General features: G+C 35.5%; 1 protein-coding gene across 2 annotated transcripts; it reads left to right on the forward strand.

Annotated features, from left to right (window-relative positions):
- Positions 1–5,731: 5,731 nt before the first annotated feature.
- Positions 5,732–7,920, forward strand: LOC110895960 (probable inactive receptor kinase At1g27190). 2 transcript variants are annotated; one of them, XM_022143351.2, is made up of 2 exons: positions 5,932–6,165; positions 6,377–7,920. In XM_022143351.2, exons 1-2 carry the CDS (start codon positions 6,083–6,085, stop codon positions 7,737–7,739), a joined length of 1,446 nt encoding a protein of 481 aa, XP_021999043.1. In that variant the 5' UTR covers positions 5,932–6,082; the 3' UTR covers positions 7,740–7,920. The 2 variants fall into 2 exon arrangements, with proteins under 2 accessions (XP_021999042.1, XP_021999043.1); XM_022143350.2 differs by having other exon boundaries at positions 5,732–7,920.
- Positions 7,921–11,286: the final 3,366 nt, after the last annotated feature.

The raw sequence follows: 11,286 nt of genomic DNA on the forward strand, positions 1-11,286 counted from the left end.
GTGATAATCACACACGTTATAATGGTCAATATCGCATACGTTAATGTAGGTTAAGCTGTTTTGTACATTATACTTTCTCTATATATATATATATATATATATATGTATATAGATTGTTAAAAACATACATATTGATTTTCCAAATCATCATAATTAATTTTCTAGTTTACTTGCATCACATGGTCTACAAATGGTAAAAAAAAATACTTTTTAATTTGAAGAATATAAAGCTCCCTCATAGAGGTTCAAATAGAAAGCTCCCTTAGAGAGAGTAAAGACCCCTCTGACTAATTACTAAAGTGGGTAAACGGAAGTATTTATGATTTGCAATGTTTTATGTATCAAAGAAAACTGTTATGATTTCTAAACTAAAGTGGTATGTGAGTGACTTTTATTAGACCATGTATAGTGGTTAAGAAAAATAATGCTCCCATCATGGGGCATTATTCAACACGTGGCAGTCCAGTCAGCATGGGGCGCTATTGCAAAAGTGGCGTAGTGGGAATAATGCCCAATAATCCCTTTTAGGCGTTTTTTTTATAAAAAAAAAAGCAAGCTAGTTTCTCATTGGCCAGTCAAACCCAGTCAACCCATCACAATCTCTTTTAGGCGTGGTTTTAAAAACGCCAAGCCAATTTTTTTCAAAAAAACTGCCCCATAACGCCTAAGTAATGGGGAGGGGGGCGTTTTTTTTTTGGATTTTTTTCAAAAATAATGCCTCACTACGGGTGGTCTTATATAAGTTATCCCTGCCAACACTCTGACCAATAACGCTTATAACTTTTAATTATGTTACCCAAAACAATCCCTAAGACGTGGCGTATGATGTGGCAATAACGTGGCAGTGACTTGGTTATTTGTAACCCTACGCCGATCTCATGGGGTTGGACGGGTTAGGTAATTGGTCAATGTGTTAGGTTGGAACTGATCATTTTTAGTAGGTTGTCCAAAAGGGCCAGGTTAATACGCATAACACATTAACTGCGTTGATACAAAAACAAGTTGAAACAGTTTTAGATTGAAATTTCATTTTTTAGAATGTGTCAAAACTTGACGGCTGGATTGGGTTGATGCAATGACTTATTGTTTTTGCATTTAACTTTTTTTAATAGAATAATTAATGCAATAACCAAGATTACGAAAACATGTTGCAACGATAATCCAAGTTTTTGAATGAATATTACAGTTTAGGTGACTGATGCTTTATAAATGGACTCCGGACAAGTTTTTGAATGAATATTACAGTTTATGTGACTGATACTTTATAAATAAGTATGGTTGCAAAAGTCTCTAGGCGCCCCGTAGTCGGTCGACCGGGGAGCTAAGAGTACTCGGTGTAGGCGGAGACTACTCAGGGAGTACTCGGACATGTTAAATTATAAAGAAATTAGTTTTCGGAAATTAAATATATGTCAAATAACATAAATTTACTAATATTTATAACAAAATACGTGAAATGATATTCATTCTTTAATGTGATAGGCATAGAAATTATGTTTTATAATTTTAAGTCAAACTCGGCCCTAGTTGACCTACTAGATTTGATTCTGGCCGAGGTTGACCGCGTTTAATCGATTCCAAGTAATTAGGCGGAGTTGAAGAAAGTCGTCTCGGTAGCCTACCTTGTAGCGACTACTCGGGGAGCACTCGGCCTTGGAGACCTTGTTTTACAACCATGTAAATAAGTCAATAAATTTGTCATTTGGTGTATTAATACTAAACTATCGGGACAAGAATGTGGAAATCTGGAGTTTTATCATTTGGTGCTCCGAATTATTGTTGTCGATGTGGAAATATGGCTGCGATTCTCGAATTGGTGAAAACATGGAGCAAAACTTTCTCTAATTCGATCCAGCCCCGAAGCAGATCGAGGCGGATGCCACCCACAAGACTCCAGTTAATTTTTATAAATATAATTAAATTAATTGGGGCAATATGAAATTTGTAATTCTCCTCACTTGTAGAACAAGTGATTCAAGGTTGCTATGAGGGGTTTTTTTTTTTTTTATGTTTTGGCGTATATGTTGTTGGAAGGAAAATGCAGGAAGTAATGACATGGTATGATGTGTTCCTTTTTCGTCTATAAAGGCATGATTCTTTTTTCTTTTTTTGGCTTTTTTGAATGGTTTTTGTGGTTTATATGAGAAAGTGAAAGCCTATACTTTCCTGAGCATCTGGCTTTTTAGTTGGCAAATTTAAAAGGTTTCAATCTAATGTCAAAGATACCGACTTTTTGATTGGTCTAATGTCAAGTGTAGGTTTCATTTTTATTTAATTTAGCAGGCATGGGTGATCTACTTAAATTGGTTAAAGGACGCCATTTTTATTCTATTTTTAACTATTTTAAGTTGGTAATTAGGAGTTAAGTTATATACTATATTCATTACTTTGAATACTACATTCTCTTACGAATTTAAATTACAAAATATAAATGAATAAAGCCCTACGAAAACAAGATTTTATTGGGGTTTGAATTATATTCTTAACCTCTTCATTGAAGTTGGAAACCTAGAAATGGTAGAAATTCTCTTTTGAATTCAACATGAATGAATGAAATTGGATTTCGAATAATCCACTTAAAATTCTCTTTTGAATTTAACATTCTCTTTTAAAGAATGTGTAAGAGTTAACTAAAGAAATATGAATCTCTACTTCTATTGTCATAACCACTCAGAGGCATTGCATATGTTTTTACTGCCCAAAGAAATAGGATCTCCTATTGCTATTGTCGTGAGTCGTGACCACTCTACCATAGAGACATTGAAAATGTTCTTACTGCCACCTGGCATGTCAGCAGTGCCACCACCAACATCGTAGCACCATAACAACCACCAAATGCCCCTGCAACATCAATGTAGTTGCCGCTACCAACATCGCAGCACTACAACAACCACCAATGCCCCACAACATATGTAGTTGCCGCCACCCACATATTTCTACTTTTTAACAAAAATAGAAACCAAACATGATTATTTTGTCAACCAAATATATCACAAGTTCCAATTCCAAGTTCTAATTCTAAATTTATAATGGTAAGGTGTGAAGACCATTATCTGATTATATTTTTACACTAAACTTGTCCAAAAAGCGTCATATCACTTCAGTTGTGTGGTGTTCCCCGCTTCCCCTATCCTCAACACCAACTTCATTCCGCATCGTCTCCAAATCCTTCTTGTTCAAGCAGGACAACCGGGTTATCATTATTATTATTTTTGTGTGTGTGTGTGGTTGGGGGGATAGTGGTCCCCGCGATCCAATAGTTCCATTAAGACTAAGTGTGGTGGGTTGGCGCCTGACTCCACAACGTCACGTAGGGGAGCTAAACACCGTCTCAAAGGGGCGCCATAGGGTTAGGCCTATCAATGAACCGAACGAACACGGACATAGGCATGTTCGTGTTCGTTCATTTAACTTTAACCGAACACGAACTCAAACTCGAACATATAATCGAACGCATTTTTTTGTTCATGTTTGTTCATTAAGAAATCGGGCATGTTTGTATTCGTTTATGTTCGTTGGTTTAAAGTCTAAATAAACAGTTCACGAACATAAACGAACACAAACGAACATAAATAAAAAAAATCTAACTGAATATATTTGAATACAAATAAACAAACCTAAATTAACATGGTTGAACAAACATATACGAACAAAAATGAATGTATTGAACAAATATAAACAAACACAATTTAACACTAGTGAACACAAACATACAGGTCTAATATGTTGTAGTTCATCCAAAAACACATCTAAATTAGGGTTCACAAATACTAAATTTTAGTTTTTTTAAATAAATATTAAGTAAATGATGAGTTAGGATCTAAGAAAAAAATTAAAATTTCATTTTTTATTACTAGAAAACTTAGTTACTAATTAGTTATATTTAGAGTTAATTACACAAATGGGTCCTGTGGTTTATACCTAATTTCGCCTTTGGGTACTAACTTTATTTTTTAACAGGTTTAGGTTCTATGGTTTCAATTTTGTAACACATTTGGGTACTAACACCAAAATTAGTTAATTAATGACTAAAATACCCTTGCGTTTTTTTAAGTTTATCAATGTAACACATTTAGGTACTAACACCTAATTTTATTTAAGGTTAAATCAATTTTACAAAATCTATTTATTTTTTTTTTCATCTTTTTATTATATCTCTTAATTAACATAAACTCTATTTATTTTTTTTATTTTCATATTTTTATTAAATTTCTTATTTAACATAAAATCTATTTGTTACACCAGTATTTTTTTTAAATGGATATTTTAAATAAAATCTACTAGCTATATAGTTTTATGTAAATTAAATTTCTTACTCATTTTAACTAATGTAAACCTTACTCGTTTTCAATTTTGGATTGAAATGATTGATAATAATAAATATCTTTCATGTAAAAAATTTTAATCCTTTTTTTAACTTGTTTTTTTTTTCATTTACATTTTACTATTTTAGAAAGACATTTAATTTACATAAAACTATATAGCTAGGTATTTTAGATAAAACTAAAAAAATTAAGCCTTTTTTTAACTCATTTTTTTTTTTGTAAAAAAGATATTTAATTTACATAAAACTATATAGCTAGTAGACTTTACTGGTGCAACTAGTAGATTTTATGTAAATTAAATATCTTTCTAAAATAGTAAAATGTAAATGAACAAAAGACAAGTTAAAAATGGCTTAATTGTTTTTACATGAAAGATATTTATTATTATCATTATCAATCATATATATCCAAAATTGAAAACGAGTAAGGTTTACATTATTTAAAACTAGTAAGAAATTTAATTTACATAAAACTATATAGCTAGTAGATTTTATTTAAAAAATCTATTTTAAAAAAATACTGGTGTAACAAGTAGATTTTATGTTAAATAAGAATTTAATAAAAATATGAAAATAAAAAAAATTAAATATACTTTATGTTAATTAAGAGATATAATAAAAATATGAAAATAAAAAAAATAAATATATTTTGTAAAATTGATTTAAACTTAAATAAAATTAGGTGTTAGTACCCAAATGTGTTACATTGATAAACTTAAAAAAACGCAAGGGTATTTTAGTCATTAATTAACTAATTTTGTTGTTAGTACCCAAAGGTGTTACAAAATTGAAACCATAGAACCTAAATCTGTTAAAAAATAAAGTTAGTACCCAAAGGCGAAATTAAGTATAAACCACATGACCCATTTGTGTAATTAGCTCTTATATTTATATAAACAGTAAGAAAACCTAATATTTATATAAATATAACTACTTAGGAATTTTCTAAAATTTAAACGAACATAAACGAACGTTCACGAACATAAATGAACGAACACAAGGTGTGTTCATGTTCGTTCATTTAACAAAATTTTTTGTTCGTGTTCGTTTCTTTATTAAACAAATGAACATAAACGAACTTCCTGCCGAACAAGCTCACGAACAGTTCATGAACGTTCGGTTCGTTTACAGACCTACATAGAGCATTAAAGGGTAAGACTGAAGTGTGATAACAAACTTAAGTATGGAATAGTAGATATGTGTGTAGACTGCATGGTTTTCGTCAATACAATCGCGCTGTCTAGTAACCTAATATAAACGTTTAAAGTATGTATCTTGTTTTATTCATCACTTATGAAAATTACAAATATATGAAAAGTCATTTAATCTTATGAAAATTACAAATATATAAAAAAATGTCATTTAGTTGCTCTTAAAATCAAAAATCTTTGACTAAAATAAGAATTTAGTCAAAACAGCGACGTGAGTAGTCAAAACTGAAAACAGCTCATCCCTGTCATCTGTCTCCTCCCAAATCCCAACAACAACAAAAAACCCCATTTCCACCTTAACACCATCTCACCTGCAACTAACCCTAACCCTAGCCACAACCACCTCCACCATGAAACCACCAGCAACCACCACCACCACCATGACACCACTCATCATCCTCCTCCTCCTCCTCCTCACCACCACCACCACCACCACCGCCATGGAAGACGACATGCGCTGCCTCCAAGGCCTCAAATCCTCACTCACCGACTCACAAAACAGACTCTCCTCCTGGTCCTTCACCAACAACAACTCCGTCACCTCCTTATGCAAGCTCGTCGGAGTCTCCTGCTGGAACGAGAAGGAAAACCGCCTTATATCCATCCAGCTACCGGAATTCGAACTCGCCGGTACGTTACCTGACTCGCTACAGTACTGTCGTTCGTTACAATCACTAGATCTGTCCAAAAACCAGATCTCCGGTTCCATTCCGGTAGAGATCTGCACGTGGTTGCCGTATTTAGTAACCCTAGATCTGTCCGGAAACTCGTTAACCGGTAACATTCCGGTTGAGATTCAAAACTGTAAGTTTTTAAACAATTTGATTCTATCGGATAACAGCTTTTCCGGTACGATTCCGTACCAGATCGGACAACTTGAACGGTTGAAGAAGCTGGATGTTTCGAACAACGAATTATCCGGTTCGATTCCTGACGATTTGAACCGCTTTGACTCCGATTCGTTCGTTGGAAACGATAAGTTGTGTGGACCGCCGGTTGATTCGAAGTGTGGACGGTTGAATAATAAGAACCTGGCGATTATTATAGCTGCAGGTGTGTTAGGTGCTGCTGCTTCGTTGTTGCTAGGGTTTGGGATCTGGTGGTGGTTTTTTATTCGAGTTGATCGGAGAAAAGGTAAGGGTTATGGCGGTGAAGGTGGCAGTGAGGGTGATCGGAGTAATTGGGTGGATCGGTTGAGAGCGTATCGGCTTGTGCAGGTATCGTTGTTTCAGAAACCGATTGTTAAGATCAAGTTGAATGATATATTAGGTGCTACTAATAATTTTAGCAGTAGTAATATCGAGATTACTACTAGAACCGGGGTTTGTTATAGAGCTATGTTACAGGATGGTTCTGTGCTTGCGATTAAGCGGTTAAGTGCTTGTAAGATTAATGAGAAACAGTTTCGGTCTGAGATAAATAGGTTAGGGCAGCTTCGGCAACCGAATTTAGTCCCCTTGTTAGGGTTTTGTGTTGTTGAAGATGAAAAGCTGTTGGTGTATAAACATATGCCGAATGGGAGCTTGAATACACTTCTGCATGGTAATGCTGGTAATGTCGATTTGGACTGGCCGCTAAGGCTTAAAATTGGTATTGGTGCAGCGAGCGGGTTAGCCTGGTTGCACCATGTTTGTGAACCGCCGTATCTTCATCAAAACATTAGCTCGAATGTGGTTCTTGTAGATGATGATTTTGAAGCCCGGATAATCGATTTTGGAATAGCGAGGCTTGTGGGCACTCGTGATTCGAACAATAGCTCATTTGAAAATGGTAATTTGGGTGAGTTTGGTTATGTGGCTCCCGAGTATTCGAGCACGATGGTTGCTTCGATGAAAGGGGATGTTTACGGTTTTGGGGTTGTTCTTTTGGAAATCGCAACCGGTCAGAAGCCACTTGAAGTGAACAACGGAGAGGAAGGAGGGTATAAAGGTCATTTGGTGGAATGGGTTAACCGGCTTGTCGGTTCAGGAAGAAGTAAAGATGCTATTGACAAATCTTTAAGAGGAAAAGGAAATGATGATGAAATCTTGCAGTTTTTACGGATTGCTTGTAGCTGTGTTGTTTCCAGGCCTAAAGAACGACCTTCTATGTATAACGTTTACCAGTCGTTAAAAGGTTTGGCGGGCGCACACGGGTTTTCGGAACAATTTGACGATATTCCTGCGAAATACGCCAAACAAGATCCGCATCATCACAAAGATTAAGATTTCAAGAAGGTATATTCTGCTTTATTAACTTGAGGGTTTATGTTATTTGGTATGTGTTGTGGTGCTAATGTTCTTGATGATGATTGTGTATTGTTTTATCTCATTGTTTGTAGCATGATCTAGTTTAGAGAACTATCATACTGAAAGCTTATATTTCATTGAATTGCTTCTTTTGCAATAATTGTTTTGCCATATGTTAATCCAATTATTAAAAATGTGGAATCCTTATCTGATTGGATTGGGATAATATGTGGTTCCATATCCTAAACAAAGGCATATGGATGTCTAGAGCTGACAAAATAAGCGGGCCGGACATGTTGGGCAACTGTTTGAAACATGTTCGGGTTAGAGCATATCGGTTGTAAGAATCGGTAGGCGTTAGTCGGTCCGTGAGGTACCAACTAACGATTAATAGGGATTAATCGGATTAAGTTTTTTTGTATGTAATTTTTTAGTTTTGTATACACACATTTTATTTGTAATATTTTTTAAGTAGATATGTTTTAACCCCTTGGGGACATATTTTTTAAGTAATGGAGGGATTTTGTAAGGTTCGATCAAAATTTGGCCGGAATCTGGCCACTGTTGACCACCTAGGCGGAACTTTTACAACCATTCAACATATAAGTTTAATACGGATCAAAACGGATTGGGTTGACCCAAAATCGTATCTTCATTTCTCCTTCTTTGAATTGTATTAGTAGTTTATATATTAAATATATTTACGAAAACTCCAATATTAAACTGCTAATCTATTTTTTTTAATGTGGAATAAAATGATTAAGATGTTATATAAGGCCTTACGGAGTGGAGATCGGCAAAGTTCGGTAAACCACTTTACCGATGCGGTAAACCTCCGCCATGTCCAAGTTTACCGATTTTGCCATGTTTGTTCGGTGAACCTTCACCGATTCGGTGAAGGTGAAGGAAAGGGGGAGAGAGAGGGCATGTGGTGGGGTCCAATTCTTCTCAACCAACTACACTTTTTTTCTTTTTTAAATAGTTTACCTATTCCAAAGTGTCTAACCACCGCCAACGTTTTTGAGCAATAGGTAAACAAAATAGGTAAAATGACGTTGCATTATTTGATTGGGTGATTTGAGAGTTTACCTATTCAAAGTGTCTAACCACTCCCTACACCCTAAGTTCTAATGGCACTATTTACGAATCTTGTCCAAAGTCTCCCCTTCCATTCATTTGGAATCAGAATCAGGTTGTTACATAGTTTTTCCAAAGACCCAAAAAGAAAACAATATCCAAATTCCAAAAAGGTCAAAAGTCTGTTGTCCAGATTTAGTGTACAGTTTAAAAGTAGCTTATTTTGAATCATTTGAATAAAGAAGTGTTTACACTAATATCACACTTCAAAATTCATATGTATTAGGGTGTTTACAGTGCTGATTTTGATGAAATGTCCGCTAACTACAGTTTTGAGAAATGACAAGCTAAACCGGCCCAGTTGAGTGTGTCGGCTGGACTTGTCGGTTTTAAAGGTTTGGTTAAGGTGATTTTAACCAATTTGTATTTTTTAAAGTTACTAGCCTGTATTAAAATTTTAAAATGATAAAGATGTTTCAAAATTACGATATCCGATTATCCATATAAAAAAAAAAAACGAAAAAATTATATATTATATATTATATACTAATAAAATTTGAAGCGAATGAACAGTGACATATATTAATTAAATATTGATTTAGGGAATATAAGAATATGGGGTATGGGGCGGAGGTTGTGACGTGGGTTGGGTATAAACGCCAAAGTCACCACCTCGGGTGGGCTTGGGTTTCGGCGTGGCCCCTTAGGCGGGGGTTTCAGCCCGGGCGTTGGGCGGGGCTATCAAGATGACATGGCGTGATCTCATTGGCCAAGACAAGTAGCCGTTTGGGCTAGCCGTTTGCCAACGACTATGTGTTTAAAAAAATCTATGAAATATTAGAATATGTGGTATGGGGCGGGGGTTGTGTCGTGGGTTGGGTACAAACGCCCAAGTCACCACCCCGGGTGAGCTTGGGCTTCGGCGTGGCCCCTTGGGCGGGGGTTTCAGCCCGGGCGTTGGGCGGGGCTATCAAAATGACATGGTTGGATCTCATTGGTCAAGACAAGTAGCCGTTTGGGCTAGCCGTTTGCCAACAGCTATGTGTTTAAAAAAAGATTTAGGAAATATTAGAATATGAGGTATGGGGTATGGGGCGGGGGTTGTGGCGTGGGTTGGGTACAAATGCCCAATTCACCACCCCGGGTGGGTTGGGTTTCGGCGTGGCCCCTTGGGCAGGGGTTTCAGCCCGGGCGTTGAGCGGGGCTATCAAGATGACATTGCGGGATCTCATTGGCCAAGACAAGTAGCCGTTTAGGCTAGCTGTTGGCCAACGGCTATGTGTTTAAAAAAAAAAGATCTAGGAAATATTAGAATATGGGGTATGGGGCGGGGGTTGTGGCGTGGGTTGGGTACAAACGCCCAAGTCACCACCTCGGGTGGGCTTGGGTTTCCGCGTGGCCCCTTAGGCGGGGGTTTCAGCCCGGGCGATTTTGATTTTTAATTCGAATCGTTTACAGTAATGTATAACTAATCGTGATTTTTAATTCAAATCGTTTATAGTAATGTACAACCAATTGAATAATAAACATATATGTTATCAAACCGAGAACGATTCGGTTTAGTGCGCCGCAACGCGCGCTGGTTATAAAACTAGTTACATATAGATTTTAAAAGGTCCAAAAAACGAAAAAAAAATATACATACAGTAAGATAATAAAAGGTTAAATAGCCGGTTGGGTTTACATGACTGATTTGAAATCTCAAACTAGCCAAACCAGCTGACTTGCTTTGATCCATTGGGAATAGCCCAATGGTGTTGGTGAGTTTGATAAGGTGTAGAATAGTAGGAGGTCATGGGTTCAATTCTCATGGTGTATAAGTTTAGCCATTCAAAAAAAAAAAAAAAAAAGCTGACTTGCTTTGGTTTGAAAGGTTCTATCGGTTTCAGTGATTTTTGAAAGTTACTTGGTTTTTAATAATAATTGTGTCTAATTATATCTTTTATATAATATATAATTATAAAGTTTTAACCTAAACTCGTTTTAAACGTGCCTAAATTTTGCTTTATTTCTACACAATATCGTTTTTAGTTTTACCTGTATTCAAGTCGATATCAAACATTTATCTCATGGAAGAAATACTAGAAAATTTGATGATTATCAAAATTTGAATCAAAACTCTCCTTTCACTTTCTTATGTGACCAAAATGAGTGCTATCTCTGAACAAGAGCTTTATTTCTGATAAAAGAAAATATTCCCTGAACAAAAGGAAAGAAGAAAAGGTCTTTAACTTTTCAATTTTCATGCTCTAATCAATTGATCTTTTATAATTTATACCATCTAACAACTTCCAAGCAAATGATAACCTCCACATAATAATTTCCACTTTTTCAGATTTCTTTTCTTATAAAAAGTTCCCAGCACAATACCCATGTGGGTTTTCAGTTTATACTACTCAAAAGTTCAAAACTACTACAAACATGACTTTTGATTATAGTCAAAAAA

The sequence above is a fragment of the Helianthus annuus genome, chromosome 12 (assembly GCF_002127325.2).
Source record: "Helianthus annuus cultivar XRQ/B chromosome 12, HanXRQr2.0-SUNRISE, whole genome shotgun sequence".
Lineage (NCBI taxonomy): Eukaryota > Viridiplantae > Streptophyta > Magnoliopsida > Asterales > Asteraceae > Helianthus > Helianthus annuus.

What these genes read in the sequence shown, in the direction of transcription:
- LOC110895960 (XM_022143350.2), top strand. Translation starts at nt 5,886, where the DNA reads ATGAAACCACCAGCAACCACCACCACCACCATGACACCACTCATCATC.